Source organism: Scyliorhinus torazame, chromosome 16 (assembly GCF_047496885.1).
Source record: "Scyliorhinus torazame isolate Kashiwa2021f chromosome 16, sScyTor2.1, whole genome shotgun sequence".
NCBI lineage: Eukaryota > Metazoa > Chordata > Chondrichthyes > Carcharhiniformes > Scyliorhinidae > Scyliorhinus > Scyliorhinus torazame.
In genome coordinates, this window is record NC_092722.1 from 120,999,998 (window position 1) to 121,026,782 (window position 26,785).

Here is a 26,785-nt window from a genome sequence, read left to right on the forward strand (position 1 = left end):
GATTACCTGCCTAAGGAAGGATATGCAGTACTCCAGGTGTGGTCAACGCCTTATATAATTTCAGGATAACTTCAAGGGCCACACGGTAGCACAGTGGTTAGCGCTGTTGCTTCACAGCTCCAGGGTCCAAGGTTCGATTCCCTGCTTGGGTCACTGTCTGTGTGGAGTCTACACGTTCTCCTTATGTCTGTGTGGGTATCCTCTGGGTGCTCTGATTTCCTCCCACAAGTCCTGAAAGCCGTGCTGTTAGGTGAATTGGACATTTTGAATTCTCCAGTGTACCCGAACAGTGCTGGAATGTGGCGACTAGGGGCTTTTCACAGTAATGTCATTGCAGTATTAATGCAAGCCTACTTGTAACAATAAAGATTACTATTTTATAAAAGGAAAATAGTGGTAGCTGGAAGTTTGAAACAAAAAACACGAATTTCTGGAGAGATAAACAAAGTTAATATTTCAGGTTGGTGACTTTTAATCGGAGCTCAAGTGTTCTGATGAAACATCACTGAGCTGGAATTGGGCCCAATTTTACCTGTGTAAGTGAATGGGTCTTGAATGAATTTAAATTGGGCATGCTAACTCTGGTTTCGCCCTCCATAGATGCTAGCAGACCTGTGGTTTCGCCCTCCATAGATGCTAGCAGACCTGCTGAGTCTTTCCGAGACTTCTTGAATCCCTAATTGCCTGCTATACCCGAATGTTAACTCATCATGTTCAAATGCATTCATGACCTCATCCCTCCATATCTTTGTAACCTTTTCTTCAGCCTGACAACCCTCCAAGACTTTGTGCTCCGGGAACTTAATGAGCTTTTGTGGATATGCCCACTTGGTTCATCCCACCATGGTTTCAGCCATCTAGGCTCTATCCTCTTTGGCAGTGTAGATTCCGGTTTTGTTATACTTGTAATGTTCAACTCTGTATGTAAATTCATTATTGTTGTGGTAATTTTAAAAGGGATCAAAACTACACGTGCACATTATAAAGGAAAAATTGAGCCCATCGTCTTATTCCACTTATTAGTTTCTGCTAACTTGACAGTGCACCTTTTCCTGGGACAGACTTTTTTTGGCAAAATTTGTTCCCACGATTAAAATTTATCATCAGACAAGTGGAACACCTTTGCCAATGTTTTATGCAGTCATAATTGATAGTGTTATTTTCTACAACTTTTAATCATCTATGATTTTCCTTTACAAAATAGAAAGCTCAAGTTATGCTATAGCACTCCTTAACTGGAGACATCGAAAACGAATTGATGGATGTAGCAGCTACAGCTAAAATCTATTGATCATATAACTGATTGTATTTCCAAAAGCCATGAAAAGGAATTAACAAGAGGTTGTGGGTTTGACAACATTGAGGCAGTGGAGAGGCTGGCATTCAGATGTAGAAACAGATTGAATGTCAATGATTGATGTTACCACGTGGCAACACAGAATCCCTAGTGTAGAAGGAGGCATTCGGCTCATTGAGTCTGCACCAACCCTCTGAAAGAGCACCCTACCTGGGTTCAGGCCCCCACCCTATCCCCATAACCCAGTAACCTCGCCAAACCTTTTGGACACTAAGGGGCAATTTAGCATGGCCAATCCACCTAACCTACACATCTTTGGACTGTGGGAGGAAACCGGAGCACCTGGAGGAAACCCAGACAGACACGGGGAGAAAGTGTGAACTCCATACAGTCACCCGAGGCTGGAATTTTACCCAGGTCCCTGGTGCTGTGAGGTAGCAGTGCTAAACACTGCCACCATGCCGCCCGGCTGAGGACGAGGAGAGGAGCCAGGTATAGATTGTAGGGGAACTCTGGAGATAGTGCTGCCAGGCAATAAAATAAACATTACATGGAAATTCTTCTGGAGGTAGTGCTGCCATTCTTCCATATGTTCTAGAACCCACATTTAATTCAGCCCAACTAGACAAGAAGATTTACTTTGTGGGTGGGTTCTACATGAGATGAGGGCAAATTACACACCTAATGGTTACACAGCTGTCATGAAATTATCACTAAATTGGTAATCTTTCTGCAATTGTTAGTGATAAATCATGTAATGAATTTAAGATGCCAATTAAAATCAATAAGATGTTCTTCTGAAGTTGGAACAGAAACAAAGAGGATTATGCTTGTCAGCCTGTTGCGCCATATCTACCCTGAGTGTGCTTGATGTTAATACTGTTAACTGAAATGACCAAACATTGCGAAGAACAGTGCTAATCCTTCACAACTAAGTTGACATGCACTGGGCCATGCCATATTCTGTCCATAGTGAAAGAAATGTACTTAATAGATCTTAACTTGTTGCAGTACTAATGCAGGCCTACTTGTGACAATAATAAAGACTGTTATTATTATACCACCAACATCTAGAAGGACAAGAGCAGCAGATACCTGGGAACTCCACCACATGGAGGTTCCCTTCCAAGTCACTCACCATTCTGACTTCTAAACATATCACCGTTCCTTAACTGTTGCTGGGACAACATCCTGGAACTTCCTCCCTAACAGCACAGTAGGTGTACCTGCACCTCAAGGACTGCAGTGGTTCAAGAATGCAACTCACCAGCACCTTCTGAAGGGCAACTAGGGATGGGCAATAAATGCTGGCCTAACCAGCGACACCCACATCCCGTAAATGAATTTTTAAAAACATACATTTTTCACAAGAAACCGGAGGCAGAAATGGATATTAATATATTCTTAGGGCAGCATTGCTGCCTCGGACCTGGATCCTGGGTTCAATTCCAACTTGGGTGACCGTGTGGAATTTGCACGTTCTCCCAGTGTCTGTGGGGGCTTCTTCCCACAGTTGAAAGATGTGCAGGTTAGGTGGTAATGGGGAGAGTGGGAGAAGTGGGCTGCTCTTTCAGAGTTGGTGCGCTTGATGGGCTGAATAGCATCCTTCTGCACTTCAGGGATTCTATGAATATTACATACATACTAGTCAAAGGAAAAATGAGCATTTTTGTGTTTTTAAAAAACATAGAATGGATGCTACTGTTCTCTAAAGTTCATAAGTTTAACAATTAATATTTTGAATTTAAAATGCTCAATTCATGTAATGTTTGCAAAATAAATCTTTCAGCAAAATTTAGTATTTAAGACCAAAATAAGCAAAATACTGCAGATGCTGGAATCTGAAACAAGAACAGGACGCTGGGAAAACTCAGTATGCCTGTCAGCATCTATCAGAAGAGAAATAGAGGTAATGTTGAGTCCATGGATTCTTCGTTTTAAGCTTCGTTATACAATAAAAATGATATACATGTGAAGCTATTTTCTTCCTCTTCTGAGCAAGCAAGCCCATTATAAATCACTTAGGAGTACTTGGAAGTTATCATGCACAACCCATTTGGAGAACTAATTGCATTCTATAGTTTCCGATTTGTATCAAGAAAGAAATAATCTTGATTGCAAGATTCCAGGGATAATACAAATAAAGTGATTGAGATCTTTAAGTTCCAGCCAGACCAATGGTTTGCAAACAGTTTCTCGGTGGACCGTTCGAAAACATTAACAAAGTGATCCCCAGAAACAGTGTCAAACTCCCAGGCTCACCTAGAAACAGAAAATCATTAACATAGCAGAAAGATTGAGTGTAAAGCAGGGGAAATAATGTGTCAATAAATTATCAAAAGTCAACCAGATTTAAAATTGAGACATTGCTGATAATGCACAATATGCCAGGTACAGACACAAAAATCTGAGAACCTCAGAGACTTTTGTGATCCCCTTGCAGTCTCCCTGGAGCCCATGGACCACCCATTTGAAACTGAATTACAATATTTGTGTCACTAGGTAAGTACTGGAGTGAAATTAAAATATATTTAATCCAAATTTCTTTCTCCACCATCTCAGCAGTAATTCTTTAGGCCACGTGACAAAAAATCCTGGTATCAAAAACCAGCATCTTACTGTGAAAATTCTGATACCATTATTCTGTTCCAATTTACCACATCATGTACAATGCAATACTTAAATACCAATCACTGTAAGATGCTTTCTTCTTGGCTTGTAATAATGGTTATTTGCTTTGGGTGTTGATCTCATGTTCAGTTCTAAGTTAAAGCAGGTGCTTACCATTAATATGCACATTTATTGTAGTTTGTTTTGTGTATCAAGTTTCTTATTTGCTGACTCAGCTTTCTCCACCATATCATTAACCTTGCACACTATAGTAAGGCTAAATAATAAGGTCAGGTCCACTTAAATATGACTCATGATATTCACCTAGCCATTCTTTGTTTATCATTTCAGCAGTTTTTGATGAATTTCTCCCAAATTGTAATGGTTATTGGATGAAAAATAATGGAATTAATACAGCAAATAATTCTTCTGGTGTCTGTACATAAATATGGTTTTGATTTTTTAAAAAACACCTATATTTATTCAGCATCTTTTACTTCATAAAATTCCCCAAGATGCTTCACAGGAGTATGAAACAAGATATAACACCAAACGACAAAAGGATATATTAGGTCAGCTTGGTAAAAGGGGCAGGGATTAAATAGTGTCTTAAAGGAAGAAAGCAAGATGGAGAAGATGGGTATAGCGAGGGAGTTTGGTGTCCAGGCCCATCTACAGCTTCCCCTTCCTTTTCAAACACTTCTGACATGTTGTGGCTTCCCAAATCCATTCCCATCTTTCTTAGAAGAACTCCACGTTTGAAGCCTTCCAATCAAGCTTCCATCCCATCATAGCACCAAAACAGCTCTCATCAACATCAGCAATGACATTCTATGCGAGTATGTCAAAGGTAAACTCTACGAGACTCTTTCAACCCGTTTACAGCCTTTGACGTGGTTGACCACACAGATCCTTCTCCAATGCCTCTCCACTGCCATCCAGCTGGGTAGGAGTGCTCACCTGCTTTCAGTCCTAATTGCAGCCAAAACAGCTTATTTTCCTGCTCCCCACCGCTACCTCTAGTGTCCCCCAATGCTTTATCATTGGCCCCCCTATTTCTCATCTACATTACGTCCGTTGATATCATCCGAAAGCAGTGTTTATTTTCACATGTATGTGAACCAAATCTAGCTCTCAAATCCTCTACTGTTGCTAAATTATCAGACTGCTTCTCCGACATAAACTATTAGTCAAGTAGAAATTTCCTTCAATTATATGTTGGTAAGAGTGAAATGATGAATTTTTGGTCCCCACTCCAAACTTCCTTCCCTAACTACTGGCTCCATCCCTCTTCCTGGCAACAGTCAGATTAAACTCTTCACAACCTTGTGTCACATGCGATTTAGATGAGCTCCCAGACTTATATTTGTGTTGTCACGAAGGCTGCCTATTTCCACCTTTATAACATTTTTTGAATTTACCCTGTTTCAGCTCATCTGCTGTTGAAATCCCAATTAGTGCTGTTGTAATCTGTAGATCTGACTATTCCAATGTGATTCTCACTGGTCGCCCACAATATGTCCTCTGTAAACTAGAGGTCATTCACAGCTCTGTTGTCTGTGTCTTAACTCACACCAAGTCCTATTTTCTTATCAGCCCTGTGCTATCTACTTTGACTCTTGGTCAAACATTGATTTTAAAATTCTTATCCTGGTTTTTAAATCCCTCCATGATCTGACCCGTTCCTATTTCCAATCTCCTCCAGCTCGTCAACCCTCAAGAGATATTTGTACTTTCCTCCAATTCTGATCTCTTGTGCATCCCGATTTTAATTGTTCCACCCATGGTGGTTCTGCCGTCGATTGCCTTGGCCCCAAGCTGAATAACAGTAATTTAAAAATCAGATAAAATGTATGCTTGTTAGCCACATTTTTATTTTAAAAAACCAGTTGAAATGTTATACTGTATTTTAAAAGAAACATAAATTTTGCTGTACAAATTCTTTGTCAGGTCACAGATATCGTGCAGACTTCTCCATCCAAAATGCTAGATTATCTTTTTTTCTTATGAGACCTGGTGGACCTTCTGTGTTTCCACCACTGCTTTCTTTCATTTCAGACCCATTTCCCCTCCATAATCTTTGTCTTTCTCATGTTTTTCACTATTAGAGCTATTTGCTGGTTTGTTTCCCCTCCCCCACTGTCTTTTCTTTCCCTCACTGTCTTGATCCATCAGCTGAAAGATTTCCTGCTTCTGTTCAGTAGCATACAAGTTACACAACTGGAGTATGTTTTCTTCTTCTCTCCCCTTTTCTGACCTGTAATGGGCATGTCCAATTTCAGCTGAGGAAGGGTCTGCACTCAAAATATTAACTTGCGCATTTTCTTTAGAGAGACTGATAATCTTGCTGAATTTCTCGCCTCCTTTCTGGGGGGGCGGGTTCTTTGGATAAAATTATCACCTGGAATGTCTGCAAATATTCGGCCGATGTTCTGTCATTTACTTTGACAAAAGTCACGGAGAAATGGAGTAAACCATCATTTGCATTAATACTCTAGGTCCGGTGGAAATTCAATCCCATGTTATGCAGAAAGATGCAAAATATATTCAGAGGTCAAGCCATGGAACACAAATATTTTTACTTGTTTGTTTCCCACTATTGCTGTACATAGGTATTCAGATTAGGGCTCACAATATATTAACACAACATACATCAAATCTGAGGCAACAATAGAATATCAAAGTGTCAAAGCGCTATGGAGAGCGGGTAAATGGAGTTGAAATCAGCCATGATTGAATGGTGGAGTGGACTCGATGGGCCGAATGGCCTTACTTCCACTCCTATGTCTTATGGTCTTATGTTGCAACATCGATATCCCACATTGATTGTTTCCAATCTTTTTTTTTAATAAACATTTTATTGAGGTATTTTTGGTATAGTAACAATAACAAAATAAACAATATACATGAAACCATAAACATAGTGCAAAAGCCATTTACCTCTCATACAGGTCCCACGCTTATTAACCCCCTACTTTAATCTAAACTACCCCCCCTCCGGTCTGCTGACGATTAATTTCCTGCAAAGAAATCGACGAACGGTTGCCACCTCCGGGTGAACCCTAACAGTGACCCTCTCAAGGTGAACTTGATTTTCTCCAAACAGAGAAAGCTAGCCATGTCCGATAGCCAGGTCTCCGACTTCGGGGGCTTTGAGTCCCTCCATGCTAATAGTATCCGTCTCCAGGCTACCAGGGAAGCAAAGGCCAGAACGTCTGCCTCTTTCTCCACCTGGATTCCCGGGTCTTGACACCCTGAAAATCGCCACCTCTGGACTCAGCACCACCCTTGTTTTTAACACCGTGGACATGACGTCCACAAACCCCTGCCAAAATCTCCTAAACTTTGGACATGTCCAAAACACGTGGACACGGTTCGCTGGTCCTCCTGCACATTTTGCGCACCTGTCCTTACCCCAAAGAATCTGCTCATCCGGGCCACAGTCATGTGAGCCCGGTGAACAACCTTAAATTGTATCAGGCTGAGGCTGGCACATGTTGCTGACGGGTTGACTCTACTCAACTCGTCTGCCCATAGACCATCCACTATCTCACCTCCCAGCTCCTCCTCCCACTTGCGCTTCAGCTCTTCGGTCTGCGTCTCCTCCGACCCCATCAGCTCCTTATAAATGTCTGAGATGTTCCCTTCTCCTACCCACCCTCTGGAAACTACCCTGTCCCGAATCCCCCTTAGTGGTAGGAGCTGGAAGGTTGACACCTGTTTACGAAAGAAGTCCCGCACCTGCAGATATCTGAATTTGTTTCCCCTCGCCAACCCAAATTTTTCCTCCAACGCCTGCATACTCGGAAAGCTCTCCTCTATGAACATATCTTGCATCCTCTCAATCCCTGCTCACCGCCATAACCAAAACCCCCCGTCCATGCTCCCCGGGGCAAACCGGTGAATATCACAGATTGGGGCCCAAACCGATGCTCCCACATGCCACCTCCACTGGCCCCAAACTCTCAGGGTCGCCACCACCACTGGACTGGTGGAGAACCGTGCCGGCGGGAATGGCAGAGGCGTAGTTATCAATGCCCCCAAACTGGTGCCCTTACATGAAGCCGCCACCATATGCACCCATGCCGACCCCTCCCCACCACCCACTTCCTGATCATGGCTATATTAGCCGCCCAGTAATAGTTGCTAAAATGTGGCAGTGCCAGCCCGCCCTCTCCCGGACTCCGCTCAAGCATTACCTTCTGTACTCGCGGGGTCTTGCCCGGCCAGACAAAGCCCGTGATCACTCTGTTGACCCGCTTAAAAAAGGACCACGGAATAAAGATGGGGAAACACTGGAATCTCAGGAGGACAGTCATCTTCACCATTTGCACCCTCCCAGCCAGAGACAACGGAAGCGCGTCCCATCTCCGAAAATCGTCCTTCATTTGGGCCATGTAGCCGCTTAAAATGGCTAACTCCCGATTAGAATGGCCAAACCCCGATTTAAAATGGCGAACGGAAGAGGCTGATGGGAAAATCAGCCAACGGGACTCAAACAGACAGCTGCAGGTAAAACAGTGTATTCGCCTCTGGGGAAGCCAGACCGGATCGATACCTGCAGCCATCAACATAACAACACCCCAGCCATCTGCATATAAAGTAGCAATCCCGGGAACAATATGCTACAAATTAGTAACACAAAGCCGACCCAGACCTTTCGGCGCCAGCAGGAGTTCACACAAAGAGAGGTAAACGACCACCCCTCGATCAAGGAATCGCTCCAGCATTGGAGAATATCGAACCAAGTGATCGGGACCAAGTCCAATCACTTGGAACCAGGTACAAGGTCCTCCCCGAGATGCGGGAAGCCCCTGGGGACTATAAGAATAGGGGCCAAGTTCAAATCAACTCTTCTTCACCCCTTCTTCTCCTCTCCGCACCCTTCGAGACCCTCTGCAACAGCCGCGAGAAATGCAAGTCTTACTCCAACGATCGCTACAAGATAGACACTCCTGACTATCGACCTGTACCAGCTTTGAATCCCGCAGGCTCAGAACCCATACGAAAGGCCATTTGTTTCCCTGACCTGGTGGGCCATTTCCAAAGTTAAGTATTGGCCTGTTAATTGTAGGAAGTAGCTGAGAAGTAGAATTAATGTATAAGTATGAATTGCTGGAAACAATAAATGAGCGTTGATTTAACTCTTACTAAGCGGTGTGTTGGATTATTAATCATTACTCGGACTTGAACCACGTGGCGGTATCAGAAAGATACCTGGCGACTCAAGAGCAAAGGGGACAGAATTAGAGCAATTAAACTAAGGCTAAAACGAACAACAGCCACCAGCCGGGCCAGATTCCATTTATGCAGCCGGTCCCATTCCAGTGCCACTTGGATGCCTAGGCACCACTTGGATGCCTAGGCACCTAAAGCTTCCCTCTACTAAACGGCAGCACTCCCAGTCTCCTCTCCTGTCCCCTCGCCTGGACCACAAATATCTCACTCTTTCCCATATTAAACTTATACCTCGAAAACCGGTCAAATTCCCCAAGGGTCCTCATGATTTCTTCCATCCCCTCTATTGGATCCGATACGTACTGAAGCAGGTCATCCGCATAGAGCAAAACCCTGTGCTCCACCCCCCTGGATCAGTCCTCTCCAGCCTCTCAGAGCAACTGCCAACGGCTCTATAGCCAGCGCAAACAAGTGGGGAGAGGGTGCATCCCTGGTGCAGTCTAAAATAGTCCAATGTTGTCCTATTCGCCCGTACACTTGCCACAGGAGCCTGATACAGTAACCTGACACAGTCAATAAAGCCCTACCCGAATCCAAACCGTTCCAGTATCAAGTCCCATTCTCCCGATCAAAAGCCTTTTCTGCATCCATTGCGATCACTACCTCCACCTCCCTACCTTCCGGTGGCATCATGATCACATTTAACAGCATTCTTACATTGGGCACCAACTGCCTGCCCTTAACAAACCCTGTCTGGTCCTCCCCAATAACGTCCGGAATACAATCCTCGATCCTGGAGGACAAGATTTTGGCCAGCAACTTGGCATCCACATTCAACAGGGAGATCAGCCTGTAGGACCCACACAGCTCATGGTTCTTGTCCCGTTTAAGAATCAGCGAAATTGTTGCCTGTGAGATGGTTCCCAATCTTGACCATTGAGTCAAGAGAAAGATGGTGAATGCAATAATCAAGAGAAGGAAATTTTAAGATAGAGGATCAGCGAAGAACTCTTGCTGATATTCTGCAGCTTACTTGAGCAGCAGCAACAAGACTCCTAGGATAAGATTATTCAGTGGTAGAACAAAAATTATCACTTGTCGGCTGTCAGCTGTAAGCTACATGTGAAGCATTAATTTACAATATGCAGCATCAGTAGAGAATTTTAAATACATATCAAAATGGAAATACTGGCCATTTTAAATGTGTATTCTTCATTCATTGCTACTGGTTAATGGATCTGTGCCCTAAAAAACAAGATTGCAAGAAGAGAGGGGTAAAAATTCAAGAAATTATAGTTTAGTTGTTTAGAGACAGATGAAAAGTCCTTCGATAGCTACCATTCAAATTCAGCCAAGTAGAGATCTCATTACACCATGACAACTTTACCAAATTTCTATTTTGTGCATCCGATCACAAAACGTAATCAACCTGAAACATTATAATATGCCATACAAAATAGGAAGGGTGTACCGCCACCATTCAATACAATCTGTACTGATCTTGGGTTTTAACTCCACTTGCCTACCTGCTCCTCACGATCCCTCTATTCCCAGAGACAACGAGAAATTATCTATGCCAGCCTTAAACATGTTCAACAGTGAAACATCCGCAACTCTCTGGGTAGAGAATTCTAAAGATTCACAACCCCTTTAGCAAATTATATTTTCCTTATCTCAGTCCTAAATGATTGGCCCCTTTGTGATATTTTAGGTATTACGGTACCTGATAGGCTAAAGCACCATTGGTGGAAACTATGCTTTCTATTGGTTAGAATGTATGATAGCTCCGCCCTGCTAGGCGGGGTATAAGAACCAGTGCCGCCCAGCAGCCTTCATTCTGTACCCGAGCTGCTGGGGGAAACACCTAGCTTATTAAAGCCTTCAGTTGGACTACAACCTTTCTTTAGTGGTCGTTGATCGTGCATCAATTTAATAAGCTAGTTTTTTTTTTTTTAAGAAGGATGGAGCTCCGAATCAAGCCGGAGTGTCTGCAACTTAGCCCACACGCGGCGAACTCAGCGGCAATCTTAAGCACTGGTTGGCGTGCTTTAAAGGGTATCTCGGGACGGCCGAAAACGCACCCACAGGGGACGGCCGAAAACGCACCCACGGGAGAGCAGAAACTGCACGTCTTGCACTCAAAGGTGAGCCCGGAGATTTACACCCTCATCGAGGAAGCGGAAGACTTTGATGCAGCAATAGAGCTGCTAAAAGGACACTATATTCACCCGGTAAACTAGGTCTATGCCCGGCACCTGCTTGTAACACGGCGACAAACCCCTGGGGGGGAAGAAAAAAAAAAAAAAAAAAAAAAAAAAAAAAAAAAAAAAAAAAAAAAAAAAAAAAAATCGCTGGAGGAATTCTACCGTGCACTCCTGGTGTTGGGAAGAAGCTGCAGCTGCCCGCAAGTTTCGGCGAGCGAACACACGGAACTCTTAGTCCGGGACGCTTTTGTGGCAGGTATGCTATCTTCACAAATCCGCCAGCGTCGGTTAGAAAAGGACACCCTGGGTCTCAGGGAGGCACGGGCCCTTGCAGACTCCCTGGACACGGCCTCCAGGATCGCCTGCGCTTACGTTCCCGACCGACCGCGCGGCAGCCCCCTGGGCAGTGTGGAACCCCTCTGCGGCCGACCCCGAGACGTCCCCCATTCCCCCACAGGCCTGCGTTGCAAGGTGGCCTGGCAACCCCAAGGGGCCCCGCTGCTACTTTTGCGGGCAGGCCAAGCACCCCCGCCAGCGCTGCCCGGCCCGCGCATCCACCTGCAAGGGGTGTGGCAAAAAGGGCCTTTTCGTGGGGGTATGCAAGGCCCGTGCGGTTGCCGCGGTCTCCGGCGGCGAATGCAGACCGCAACCACAATTTCTCCACGGGCCCCGTGCGGCCAGCGGTCGCCGCCATCTTCATGTTCCAGGGCCACGTGCGGAACCCGGGCGCCGCCATCTTGTTCCGCGGATGCCATGTTGGAGGGATGGGTGCCATTTTGTGCACCCCCAGCCATGTGCGACCAATGGGAGCTACCATCTTGGATGAACCCCCAGGACCCCAGCTCGGCTGACCACGCACTGCGCGAAGAGAACTCTCAACTGCTGCGATTAGCCTCGGTGACTCTAGATCAGTCTCGGCCTTGAACACTCTCAACTGCTACGACGACCGTATTCATCAACAGGCACGAGGCGTCCTGCCTAATCCACTCTGGAAGCACGGAGAGCTTCAGACACCCTGACACGGTAAGGCGCTGTTCTCTCCTCATCCACCCCATTAATCAAAAAATCTCCCTGGCTTCCGGTTCACACTCAGTGGAGATAAAGGGGTTTTGTGTAGCAAACCTCACAGTCCAGGGAAGGGAGTTTAGAAATTTCCGTCTCTACGTCCTTCCCCACCTCTGTGCGGCTACACTCCTGGGTTTAGACTTCCAGTGTAACCTTCAAAGTCTGACCTTCAAATTCGGCGGCCCTATACCCCCCCTTACTGTCTGCGGCCTCACGACCCTCAAGGTCGACCCGCCTTCCCTGTTTACGAACCTCACCCCGGATTGCAAACCCGTCACCACCAGGAGCAGACGCTACAAAGACCGGATCGTTATTAGGTCAGAGGTCCAAAGGCTACTGAGGGAAGGGGTCATTGAAGCCAGTAACAGCCCCTGGAGAGCTCAAGTAGTGGTGGTAAAGACCGGGGAGAAGCATAGGATGGTCATCGACTACAGTCAGACCATCAACAGGTTTACGCAGCTGGACGCGTACCCTCTCCCCTGCATATCCGACCTGGTAAACAGGATCGCGCATTATAAGGTCTTCTCCATGGTGGATCTCAAGTCCGCCTACCACCAGCTCCCCATCCGTACTAGTGACCGCAAATACACTGCCTTCGAGGCAGATGGGCGGCTCTATCACTTCTTAAGGGTTCCCTTCGATGTCACCAACGGGGTCTCGGTCTTCCAGCGCGAGGTGGACTGAATGGTTGACCGGTACGGTTTACGGGCAACATTCCCGTATCTTGATAATGTCACCATCTGCGGCCACGACCAGCAGGACCACGACACCAACCTCCGAAAATTTCTCCAGACCGCTAAAATCCTTAACCTAACATACAATAAGGATAAATGCATGTTTAGCACCGACCGCCTAGCCATCCTCGGCTACGTAGTGCGAAATGGAGTTATAGGCCCCGACCCTGAACGCATGCGCCCGCTTGTGGAGTTCCCCCTCCCTCACTGATCCAAGGCCCTGAAATGTTGCCTATGGTTTTTTAGCTACTACGCCCAGTGGGTCCTCAACTATGCGGACAAGGCCCGTCCCCTGATCCAATCCACAGCTTCTCCCGTTGATAGAGGCCCGCCAGGCCTTCAGTCGCATCAAAGCAGACATTGCAAAGGCCACGATGCACGCCATCGACGAGTCCCTCCCCTTCCAGCTCGAGAGCGATGCGTCCGGAGCTCTGGTGGCCACCCTCAACCAAGCGGGCAGACCCGTGGCCTTCTTCTCTCATACCCTCCATGCTTCCGAAATCCGCCACTCCTCAGTCGAAAAGGAGGCCCAGGCCATAGTAGAAGCTGTGCGACATTGGAGGCATTACCTGGCCGGCAGGAGATTCAATCTCCTCACGGACCAACGGTCGGTTGCTTTCATGTTTGACAATGCACAGTGGGGCCAGATAAAAAATGACAAGATCTTGCGGTGGAGGATCAAACTCTCCACCTCCAACTATGAGATCTTGTATCGTCCCGGGAAGCTAAACGAGCCTCCTGAAGCCCTGTCCTGCGGCATATATGACACCGCACAAGTGGACCGCCTCCGAGCCCTCCACGAGGACCTCTGCCACCCGGGGGTCACTCGCTTTTTCCATTTTGTCAAGACCCGCAACCTGCCCTACTCCATCGAGGAGGTCAGGACACCCACCAGGGACTGCCAAATCTGCGCGGAGTGCAAACCGCACTTCTACTGACCAGAGAAAGCGCACCTGATAAAGGCTTCCCGTCCCTTTGAACGCCTCAGCATGGACTTCAAAGGCCCCCTCCCCTCCACCGACTGCAACACGTACTTCCTGAACGTGATTGACGTGTACTCCCGGTTCCCATTCGCCATCCCCTGCCCCAACATGACCGCAACCACCGTCATCAAGGCCCTCCATAGCATCTTTGCACTGTTCGGGTTCCCCGCTTACATACACAGCGATAGGTGGTCCTCCTTTATGAGTGACAAACTACGTAAATTCCTGCTCAGCAAGGGCATCGCCTCGAGCAGGACGACCAGTTACAACCCCCGGGGTAACGGACAGGTAGAGAGGGAGAACGGAACGGTCTGGAAGACCGTCCTACTGGCCCTACGGTCCAGGAACCTCCCAGTCTCCCGCTGGCAAGTGGTCCTCCCGGATGCCCTCCACTCCATCCGGTCACTGCTTTGTACTACCACCAATGAGACACCTCACGAACGCCTCCTTGTCTTCCCTAGGAAGTCCTCCTCTGGGACCTTGCTCCCGACCTGGCTGGCAGCACCCGGATCCATCCTGCTCCGAAAACACGTGCGGGCGCACAAGTCAGACCCATTGGTCGAGAGGGTCCATCTGCTCTATGCTAACCCCCAGTACGTCTGGCGTACCCCGAAGGCCGACAAGATACGGTCTCCCTACGGGACCTGCCGCCCGCCGGAACCCCATGCACATCCCAGCCACCAGTCCCACCCTCCCCTCCACCGCAGCATCTTACAGGAGGATCGGTCTTTCCGCCGGCCCCGTCTGGGCCCCCCCCACCCACCAATAACCCCCGCAGGTGCTCCCTTCCCAGGTCAACCATTTTTCCCACCAGCACCTAGGGGTGCCGAAGCTGCCATGGAGATCGAAGCCACGCTCCCGGAGTCACAGATGCCCGAGCCTCCACCGGAGTCATCATCGAAGCTCCGACGATCACAGAGGACGACCAGGGCCCCCGCTCGACTGATTGCTTCATTTTAATTGTAAACTGTAAATATAAACCATCAAATGTACATAGCTATCAGAATTGTAAATAGTTACTAAACACTGTACGGAGGTATTACGGTACCTCCATAACTAATTATACCACGTTGCCATGTTTTGTAGTTTCAGGCCACCACCCCCACCGGACTCTTTTTTTTTTAACAGGGGGTGAATGTGGCATTATAGGTATTACGGTACCTGATAGGCTAAAGAACCATTGGTGGAAACTGTATGCTTTCTATTGGTTAGAATGTATGATAGCTCCGCCCTGCTAGGTGGGGTACGAGAACCAGTGCCGCCCCAGCAGCCTTCATTCTGACCCGAGCTGCTGGGGGAAACATCTAGCTTATTAAAGCCTTCAGTTGGAGTACAACCTCGCTTTAGTGGTCATTGATCGTGCATCTCCCTTATTTTAGATTTCCCGACCAGCTCAGTATGCACCCAGTCAATCTCCTTCAGAATCAGCATTATTTGCTCTGCTTCCTTCTATTCAACCATATGGCCATTCCATAAAGCTCAAATAAAGTATCAATTCTCAATTTAAGAAGCTGGTCTGAACACCATGATGTTAATTGTTTTATAAAAAAATAGTTGAACACAATGATACAAAATTGGAAAAGTTAAACAATTTCTCCAGGGATAGAGCAGGAAGTGAGCCTGGATAGGGTGTTCTTTTGGAGGGTCGGTGTAGGCTGGATCGGCCGAATGGCCTCCTTCCCCACTGTAGAGATTGTATGATCTATGGCCATTTGTTTCCATGACATTATGATCTATCTGGGGCTGGTTTAGCACAGTGGGCTAAACAGCTGGCTTGTAATGCAGAACAAGGCCAATAGCACGGGTTCAGTTCCCGTACTGGCATCCCTGAACCGGTGCCGGAATGTGGCGACTAGGGGCTTTTCACAGTAACTTCATTGAAGCCTACTTGTGACATTAAGCTATTATTATTATTAATTGCCAAGCAAGTGGGAACATAAATGACTGCCTCTCTGTGCAAGTTTAACACCCTTTAGTATCATTTCCAATTTCAGCCAAGGCAATCCCAAATGCTCTGAAGGGTTGCAAGTGACAGGAATTCCAATGGCGATTCCCACCACCACCCACAAAGTGTTTGTGTGTGTGTGTGTGGGGGGGGGGGGGGGGGGGGGACACACACACACAAGAGAGTACCAACAACACATAAAAGAGACAACGCATTTAGCAATGGGATCCAAACGACAAGGAGTGTTCACGGTGTCAGTTGATAGGCATCCCGATGAAGGCAGTAGCCTCAAGTCCTGAGAATCTCTGAACACATGCCCAAACAGGTTGCTCCTTTACCAAGATGGCGGAGGTCGACCCATCTTCAATACCGCCTCGCTCTACCAGCTGGAAAAACTGTAAAAGAAAAACGTCTTCTTATTATTAAGAATCAGCCATACAGGCGTCTTCCATCCGATTTACCCACACCTGTCGTCGCTTGGTGCCTCCTTCTCTCTGGATATAGAAATGCAATGGACAGCAAGTGAGGAGGCGTTTCCATCAGGGCCATGGCATGGCATGGCATCGCACCCGCGCCCCCCCCGCACGAGAGTGCGAGTGCGAGTGCTCGAGCTCATCCTCGACACTCCGCCGTTTAACGGTCGCTCGCTCGCGCTCTATCGCTAGCCTGCCTCCTCCCCCACCCTCGCCACCGCTGGAGAAAAAAAATCAACGCAGCGGGACACGTGACCTCAGCAAGTAGTGCCGACCCGGCTGTCTCACTCCGCCGCCAAATCACCAGCCCTAATGTTGTAATACTGACTTAATTCACTTCAGAACCACCCCCCCTCCCCGCAACCAACACACACTCTTCAAAACTAAACCAGGCAGAAAACCGAAGGTCTGGCTCCCAAACCCACCGGCTCTGCCCGGCAAAGGGATGAATCGGTCCATTGGCAGCGGGTGAAGGATGGAGAAGTTGACATCGGCCGCGAGGAGAGGAGAGTAAAGGTGGCACTATATTTTAATAGGCGGATGGTTATTCTTCCCCCCCCCCCCCCCCTCTCTCTCGCCCTCTCTCATTCCCACTCGGGGCCATTGCGCTTTTTTCCCTGGGAAGCCATGATGGAAGTTTAAGAGTCCGGCGGACTGCAAAGTAGCAGCTTTTTTTTTCTTCTTTTTTTTGGGGGTGGGGGGGAGGATAGGCGGGGAACGGGGTGGCTGTTCGGAGAAAGAAAAAGCTGGAGTCGAGGTGTCGTGGCCCGCAGTTGGTGTTGGGGCCGGAGTGGAGGCGATCGGCCGAGAAAGGGGGGGGGGGGGGGGGAAAGAGAGGAGCAAGTGTGTGCGGAGAGAAGAGGAGGAGGAGGAGGGGAACTCCGCTTCCTGCTGACTTTAAAAAAAAAAATGCTCATGATTTTTTAATACGGATCCGGATCCCCGGAGCGTGTTGGATGGATTATTATTTCTGACGGAGATCAAGGAGCGGCTGGCGGATGTAATTTTTTTAACGTCTAATTTATTGACAGAAAAAAAGGAATCGTCTTGTTGCTGGTTTTCTTTTAATTCCTCTTTTTTGGAACCAAGGCCAAGGAATTTTCCTCTCCACCAGCCCCCCGCCCCCCCAATCGACGGTAACGGCGGCGGAGGAGCAGGAGGTACCGAATCGCAGCGAGTGGCGGTGAATGTGGGGGGCCGCCACCCCCTCCCCCCTTTCCCCTCTTTCCCCCCAATCTCCCGCAACTGGTTTAACTCACTCCCCGCACTTCCTCCCCCCTCCCCCCCAACCTCCGGATCATTATTATTCCCTACTCTTTCTCACACCCCCCTTTCTCTTCCCCCCCCCTTCTCTCTTTCCCCCTTTCTCTCCCTCCCCATTTCTCTCCCTGTCGTCGTCGCCGTTACCCGCTTTCGATGGTGATCTAAAACAGCCGGAGATCCCCTCCACCCCCCACTGCGGAGAATATTAACCGAGCGGCGGGGGGGTGGGGGGGGGTGGTGAAAAGGCGAGCGGGTCGGCCAGAGAGAGAGACACACTGTGTGCGGAGCTGGGTGTCGGTGTGTTTAAGGCCCCTGTTGTGACAGCGAGCCAGAAGAATCCCATTTCCACATCCAGCAGCACCACCACCGGCACCTCTTCAACGCACGATCCACACAGGCATGGCTTCGAGAATCAAAGAACTTGTCAGTAGAAACAAGAGGAGATACCAGGAAGACGGATTCGACTTGGACTTGACATGTATCCATTTTCTTTTGGTGGTGTGTGTGTGTGTGGGGGGGGGGGGGGGGGGCGGTGATGGAAAATCGCGTCTTGCCGAATCATGGTTTGAATGGGCAAGTGCAAAGAAATCCTTGCAGTCGAGGGCCTCGTTGTATTTTCACGTAAGGGAGGGGAGACCTGATCGTCAGTCACTCTTGCAGAATCTGGGGGAAATTACACAATTTTAACGATTCTGATCAGTTTTGAGTGCCCGGGTGCAATTAAATTGGACTGCATAGAAATGTTTGGTGAGTTCCTTTTATATTTAAAAACGAGTACCCAGACGTTATATGTTAAATGTGTAATGTCATTATATGCATTCCATTGTGGTACTGAAATACCTATTGTGCGGAATTAGCTGCCATGCGTAGCCTCTGCGGGGGGTTGGGGGGCATATGTACTGAACAGGGTGTGATTAGGTCTTGGCCTGAATTGGAGTGGATGAAGTTAATTATGTTCCCTTGGCCAAAATGCTTAATGCTTAAAAAACATTTTAAAGGCACGGTTTTGCATTCTTCGTTTTCGCACGACTTTGCATAAAATTAAAGATAATTACTTTGCAGGGATGAGGGTAATTGCTTTACTCTGCTGATACTGTAAATCACTTGGGGATTCAGTAGCCTAATTTTTTGGTTAGTGTACAAGTGATGCTGCTATCTCGTCAAATGAGCAGTAGACTTTATAGGTGTAGGAAGAACCCACAATGACATTGCACTGTTGATATTGTCACTAATTATTTGGGAGTCACTGGAGGTTTTTTTTTGTTTGATTTAAATGCTTTATCATCTTGCCGATACAGTTGGCCTTGTTGCTAGTTTATCAGTTTTATAGAAGGAAGGAGTACAGTAACATGCAGGAGGAATACAGTAAATGCAGGGGAATACTGTAACAAGCAGTTTATGGTGGTGATGTCATTGTGCATCAATTTAAAATGACAAGACGTATTGATCTTGTGCACGGCTATGATTTGAAATAGTCTGTAATGTAGGTTATGAATTTTCACTTGATTTAGAATTAAGTGCAGTTTGATGTTTATTTTGGAAAATGGTTTAAGAAAAGTACTGAAACCTGTTCTTGGAATGTCTTTGTTGAAAGTCCGTAGACATGGGTGTCCATTATGCATGTTAGGAAAAAAGCAAATTACTGCGGATGCTGGAATCTGAAACCAAAAAGAAAATGCTAGAAAATCTCAGCAGGTCTGACAGCATCTGTTGGGAGAGAAAAGAGCTAATGTTTTGAGTCCAGATGACCCTTTGTCAAAGCTGTGCCTACCGTCTGCTGTAGATGGAATGCAAATTGTCCATTCACAATCCAGCATTCAAATTTGTGTGTTTGTATAACTGATTTTTTTTTCACACTGTGGCAGTGGTCGTCATATTTGTGTATTGATATTTTGGTTAATCAGTTTTGCCTATTTTCACAATGATTCCTTGGCTAGGGAATAAAAATGTGCTTCCTATAAAAAGTATTTGCATAACTAAGTTGAATGTCTTGAGGCAGGACTACTGGTGATATGGCTTTGTAAATGAAAACATTAGAAAATTCAGGCGTAATTTTCATTAATACTTTCCTGTTATGACTTTGATTAATTGCAACATGGTTTGAGAAGAGCCAGGCCACATGCTTTTTGTCATACTTCTCAGATCTACTGGAGGATTGATATGTTAGGCCTTTGGAAAACATTTCCTACTTTGTGTGACAAAACTTTGTATTTTGTTTGAGTTTCATGCAGTTAATTTAAAATGAAACTATAACACTGATTATAAATATAAATTCCCCCTTAGTGTCGATAGGTTAGGCAGGGTTACAGGGATAGGGCAGGATATTGGGCCTAGGTAGGGTGCTCTTTCAGAGGGTTGGTGCAGACTTGATGGGCCGAATGGCCTTCTGCACTCGGGGTTCTATGAAATTGGGACTTCTGCTAGAGTTTGGAAAATATTTTGAGACTTAAGTGTGAAAAATGAAGCAAAAGAAACTATTAGCAAAGCTGCTCGGTTCAGACTGCGCAACAAAATAGCTTTTCTTTGAATTAAAAAGTGTAATAAACTTGTTCAATATTGTACCCCCCCCCCCCCCCCCATACTCTCTGAAAATACAGATATGTGCACATTTTATCATCAACCCTTAATCTAAAATCTTATGAAACTTTAAAGCTTATATTTCACATTTTGGTTTTGAACCAAATCAAGTTTTGTTTCTTTGCATTCATGATTGGATTGACCAGAGAAGAATCTGGATGAAAATGAAGTGAAAACTTTTACTCTTGAATGATTAATATTAAAAGTAAGAAGTCTTACACCACCAGGTTAAAGTCCAACAGGTTTGTTTCGATATCACTAGCTTTCGGAGAGTTGCTCCTTCCTCAGGTGAATGAAGAGGTATGTTCCAGAAACATGTATATAGACAAATTCAAAGATGCCAAACAATGCTTGGAATGCGAGCATTAGCAGGTGATTAAATCTTTACAGATCCAGAGATGGGGTAACCCCAGGTTAAAGAGGTGTGAATTGTGTCAAGCCAGGACAGTTGGTAGGATTTCGTAGGCCAGATGGTGGGGGATGAACGTAACGCGACATGAATCCCAGGTCCCGGTTGAGGCCGCACTCGTGTGCGGAACTTGGCTATAAGTTTCTGCTCTGCGATTCTGCGTTGTCGCGCGTTCTGAAGGCCGCCTTGGAGAACCCTTACCCGGAGATCAGAGGCTGAATGGCCTTGACTGCTGAAGTGTTCCCCGACTGGAAGGGAACATTCCTGCCTGGTGATTGTCGCGCGATGTCCGTTCATTCGTTGTCACAACGTCTGCATGGTCTCTCCAATGTACCACGCTTCGGGACATCCTTTCCTGCAGCGTATGAGGTAGACAACCTTGGCCGAGTCGCACGAGTATGTACCATCACTGGATTTAATCACCTGCTAATGCTCGCATTCCAAGCATTGTCTGGCATCTTTGAATTTGTCTATATACATGTTTCTGGAACATACCTCTTCATTCACCTGAGGAAGGAGCAGCGCTCCAAAAGCTGGTGATATCGAAACAAACCTGTTGGGCTTTAACCTGGTGTTGTAAGACTTCTCACTGTGCTCACCCCAGTCCAACGCCGGCATCTCCACATCATTAATATTAAAAGGGAACAACAATGCAGTAGCCTATAGTAAATATTGCAAATGCTGTGGTGCAACTTGTCTTTCACACATTAATAACTTAGAATTGACAATATGCCTTTGCTGGGAGATATTAATGTACTTTTAAGTTCCTACCACAACAGTTCAAATTACATGATGCAATCGCTTTCATTTCAAGTCATGCAATTCAGCCATAGATGACTGCCATCTATTGAGGGCATTGTAACACTCATTGGCTCGATGAGCAATGTGGTGAAAGGAATATGGGATACTTTACTATGTTAAAGACCCAATATAAATGCAACTTGTAAAAATATCATGTTCAGATATGAGCATTCTGCTCTGTGTTTGTGTGTCAGTTTTGCTCACTAGGTACACACTTTTGCTCCCATGGCAAATTGTTCTGGATTCAAGTTCTATTGTCGGATCAGAGCACAAATTCAAGGTTGACGTTGCAGTGCTGAGTGACTGAGTGCTGCATTGTGAGTGAGTGCTGCATTGTTGGAGGTGCCTTCCTTTGAATGAATTACTAAACTGACAATATGCATCTGGTGTAATGATAAAAAGAAAATTAATTGGTAATTTATCCCATTGCTGTTAGTGGCAACTTTTGTCGATAAATAAAGCGGTCATTTTTTAATAAGTCAGTGTATTTTGTTGTGTGTGAAGTAATTGTATGTGAAGCACTTTGTGATATCTCTTCATATGTATGATATCTCTTCATATGTGTAAGGTGTCAGGGGAATCTATTGTGGTTTGACATTTGAACTTTGTTTCTGCCGATGTAATTGTAATACAGTATCCACTGTATAATAATTTATATTGGTATTTACTCAAGGCAAGTACACAATTGAGACATTTGCAAAGAAATCGCATCAGGGAGTTGAGAGAAAGCCAGAAGTGGGAGAAAGAGTCTGTTAATGCATCTCAATTAAAGGATGTGTTACTATTTCAGAGTACGGTGTGTTATGTTTGTGAATTTAACATTTGGTGTGCATTGTAATCTATGTAGGTTACAATTGTCAAAGTTTCTAAAGTGCTGTATCTAATGCAGTCTGATTGTATAGCCTAATCAAGCTTTTTTTCTTTAAAATTTATTTTGGGCATGTTCCTAAATAAGGTTCTGATGTTATTCAGGCACGTGCTTTGACATAGATTGCTTTAATGGGTGGCAGCATACATTTTACAGTAGCTCATGAAGAACTTTAGCAGCTAGCTCTGGTGAGTGTATTTGGATGCAACTCTTGCAGCTTTGAGGATTCCTTCAGTCAGTGGATTCATGTGAGATTCTCTTGAACAAACCAAAGCAATGTGGGAGAATGATTTTGATGTCAGTCCATTGGTAATGGGCTAGAAATGAGGATTAGGTTTTGAATAATTTGCCTTGCTTCACCCTTGGTGAGTACATTACTTTTTTCTGAGCTGGCTTGTTTTCTATAGTGATTCTACCTATTTTCAGTGTATAGCTGGGGGAGAAGGCCACTCAATTTCTTCTGTGGGTCACTGCACCAAACTAATTGGAAGCAAAATTGCATATGTTCATGTTTTAATGCTCATGTTGCTGTATGTCTGCAGGAGATCAGGCTGAACAAAATTGTAGAACTTATAATTTTTATGGACCTATTGATTCTGTAAGGATTTGTCACGTTGCTGTGGGAAATTGTTACTGATCCACTCTGCTGCTGTTCACAGTGAAGAAATTTGAATTGAAAGATAAAATTGTAGGAACAGATCTGCATCTCAACATTGTGTGGAGTAATGTATTTGAACATTGGTGTGACTGACTCTTCAGTCAGACTCTACTTGATATCATGGCCCTTGGCAACAAAGTTCGTCAGTCGCATTGCCTTTGCAGGATTCTTTTCTGGCATCCAGCAAAATTAGTATCTAAAACCCATATCCATGGAGTGTAGCTGAGTTTGGGCAAATGTCGCATAACTCTTGAAACATTAATTCAGTTTCACTGAAATGGATTTGTATGGTGGCACAAGTAATGTTTTTGGATTGTAAAGGAACTATTAAATATTTGAATTCTGACAGTCGTAAAAGGAAATTTTATGCCAGAATTGCCCCACTCATGAGTCCCTGATTTTATTTTTGTATAATGCTTTTCTGAATTAATTTTATGAATAGTTAAAATGGGATTACAGCTTTAAGTAATTATTTCACTAATAACAATAAGTAGAGTTGAATAAAGCAGCAGCTATTGCAGAATTCAAACTAACATTGATTTGATTTGGATGAATACATATTAATATACATAGGGTAGCACATTTGGGTAGCACTGTTGCTTCACAGCTCCAGGGTCCCAGGCTTGGGTCACTGATTCCCGACTTAGGTCATTGTCTGTGTGGAGTCTGCACGTTCTCCCTGTGTCTGTGTGGGTTTCCTCTGGGTGCGTTTCCTCCCACATGTCCCGAAAGACGTGATGTTAAGTAATTTGGTCATTCTGTATTCTCCCTCCGTGTACTCGAACAAGCGCTGGAATGTGACGAATAGGGGCTTTACACGGTAAATTCATTGCAGTGTAAATGTAAGCCTACTTGTGACAATAAAGATTATTAATTAACTAACATATAAAAAAGAACAATTGGTCAATCAAACCTGTCCTATCCAGACATGGCACAGTCTCCATATCAATCCTGGGGGAGGCAAAATAAAAAACACCACGGCCTATTTCTGGGAGGAGCGGGGGAGGGAGTCTCTTGAAAATAGTTCTACAGTGACCCTTCCACACTTACTACTTCTCATATCTGACAAACTCCTGCAGCTTTTTTGAAGGACTTCAGTGAATTTAATCTTATAGTTAAAATTTTTTTTTAAAGTACCCAATTCATTTTTCCGATTAAGGGGCAATTTAGCATGGCTAATCCACCTACCCTGCACATCTTTTGGGTTGTGGGGGCGAAACCCACACAAACACGGGGAGAAAGTGCAAACTCCACACGGACAATGACCCTGGGATCGAACCCGAGTCCTCCGTGCCGTGAGACAGCAGTGTTAACCACTGTGCTGCCCGGCTTTGTGGTATTGGTTGTAGAATTTCAATATTTTTCCAAGAAAAGAAAGAACTTAGATTTATGTAGTGTCTTTCATCGCCTAGGGATGTCCCAAAATCCCCATGTCTGCGTGGGTCAAACCCCCACAACCCAAAGATATGCAGGGTAGGTGGATTGGCCATGCTAAATTGCCCCACAATTGGAGGAAAAAACTAAGTTCTTAAGTTGTCTAGTTACTGTTGTAATATAAGGAATGCACCATTTAAAAATAAATCACAGGATGTGGGTGTACTTGGCATAACTATCATTTATTGCCCATCCCTTGAGAAGGTGGTTGTGCACTGCCTTCTTGAAACTTTGCAGTGTGTATGGGGAAAGTATCTCCACAGTTTCAGGATCTTTATCAGTGATTATGAAGGAACATCAATATATTTTCAAGTCAGGATAGCATGAGACTTTGAGGGGAATTCGCAGATGGTGGTGTTCTTGTTTGGTGGTCCTTGGCAGTGGAGATCATGGGTTTGGCAAACACTTTTGAAGAAGCCTTGGGTGAGTTGCAGCAGTGCATTTTGTAGATGCTATGTGCACAGTACAACCATGATGTACTGTTGGTGGATGGGGCACCAATAAAGCAGGCCATTTTGTTCTGGATACTGTCAAACTCCTTATTGGAGCTGCGTTCATTCAGGGAAATCGAGATTATTCCATCACATTTCTGACTTGTGCCTCGGAAGTAATGGAAAAACTTTGAGGTGTGAGGTGAGTCACTTCCCAGCCTTTGACCTTCACTTGTAGTCACATCATTTATGTAGTTGATCCAGTTAGGGTTCTGGGCAGTGGCCCAAGATATTGACAGTGGTAATGTTGTTGATTATCAACAAAAGCTGGTTAGACTCTATCTTGTTGGAGATGGCCGTTGGCTGCCACTTAACATGGTGCGGATGTTACTTGCCATTTATCAGCCCAGGCCTGACTCGTGTTCAAGTCTTGCTGTAGGCAAGCATGGGCTGCTTCGTTATCTGAGGAGTTGTGAGTGGAACTGAACACTGTTGGGTGGCAATAAGGCGCTGAAGATGGTTGGGCTTTGGACATTGCTGCAGGAATTCCAAAGGAGAATGTACTGGGACTGAGAGGATCTGCTCTATCATCTTTTGTGCGAGGTATGACACAAAACAGTGACGATCCCCTTCTCTCTCTCTCTCTCCAGGGCTTGTTAATGATGTTACATGTGGTCAAAAGCTACCTTGATGTCAAGGGCAATCACTCTCCCCTCACTTCTGAATTCATCTCTTGTCCATGTTTGGGCCATGTGTGTATTGAGGGATGAGGTCAAGTGGCCCTGGCAGAATCAAACTGAGCATCACTGAGCAGATTCGTTTTTATGAATCAAGTAGAATTTATGAAGCAATATTTTGCACATACTTAACACTGAGCAGGTTATTTGAAAAAACATTTTTAATGTTATTGGTGAGTAATTGCCGCTTGGCAGTGCTGTAAATGACCCTCTATCACTTTGATTATTGAGGATCTTCGCTGATGTGTTGGTAATTGGTCTTTTGAATTTGTGGACAGCAAGGTCCCACAAAAAGCATTGTGACCCTCTTTTATTAGCTATGTTAGTTGAGTGATGCATAGTTGTCAGCAAACCATTGAGAATGCCCCCACTCTTGATCAGTGCATTTAGGGCCTTTTATGTACACCTGAGAGGGTAGATGGAACCCTGACTTTTGTGCTCAGGTCGCTGGAGTGGGAGTTGAACCCCAATTCTCTTACTCCGGTGATGTGTGACCACTGAGCCACACCTAACATCTGGGTCCCCCTTCTGCTCTGTAACTTTAAATTGGCTAATACTGCATGATGTATACACTCATGGAATGGCCCAAGACTCAATTGTTATATGCTTGTATTTGTTGTCAGACTTATTAAGTTCTATGTGCACGTCATCTGATAGACTTGCACATTAGTGTGGTGGCCTCCAGAAAATTGATCAGGATTATTTTTGGAAGAAAGGGCTTATCATTACTATGAGGGGAGCATCGGAAATGAGTTAAGAGAGTAGTTTCACAGTTGCTGAGGCACATTTTTAAACTCCAGCTTCTTTTGAACTCAGTAGGTTCTCGGTCTGTAGGGATTGCTAGATTGTGACCAGAACCAGCAAGAGGAAGAAACCTAAAAGGGAGACTAAACAAATATAGTGGCGGCACCTAGCCAAGTGGCAAAGCCCGCTATTATGCTTTCTGAAACTTGCTGATTTGTGATATGATGGTGTACAATTATATAATTTTTAGCAGTTAGCATATGTACCAGTACAGTTCCCTTTTTAGAATAACAAAGGACAAATATGATTTTCAGAGCATCTTGAGTGTTTCCAAAATGGGGAATCCGTTTTACTGACCGCTGGTGCAGGAGAAA

The 26,785-nt window shown here is 45.4% G+C and overlaps 1 protein-coding gene and 1 long non-coding RNA gene across 2 annotated transcripts in view; one reads left to right on the forward strand and one right to left on the reverse strand.

Moving 5' to 3' along the window:
• Positions 1-15,597: 15,597 nt before the first annotated feature.
• Positions 15,598-16,718, reverse strand: LOC140393023 (uncharacterized). The gene is made up of 2 exons (XR_011935468.1): positions 16,484-16,718; positions 15,598-16,411 (listed from the first exon to the last, which is right to left on the reverse strand). It is a non-coding gene; the product is annotated as an uncharacterized lncRNA (long non-coding RNA).
• Positions 16,719-17,298: 580 nt separating this feature from the next.
• The window catches only part of ptenb (phosphatase and tensin homolog B), a 246,300-nt gene continuing 236,813 nt past the window's right edge, over positions 17,299-26,785 (forward strand). Inside the window, exon 1 of the mRNA XM_072478959.1 lies at positions 17,299-18,230. Within this exon, the coding sequence (XP_072335060.1) occupies positions 18,152-18,230 (79 nt within the window). The 5' untranslated portion in view covers positions 17,299-18,151. The remainder of the gene's footprint in view (positions 18,231-26,785) is intronic.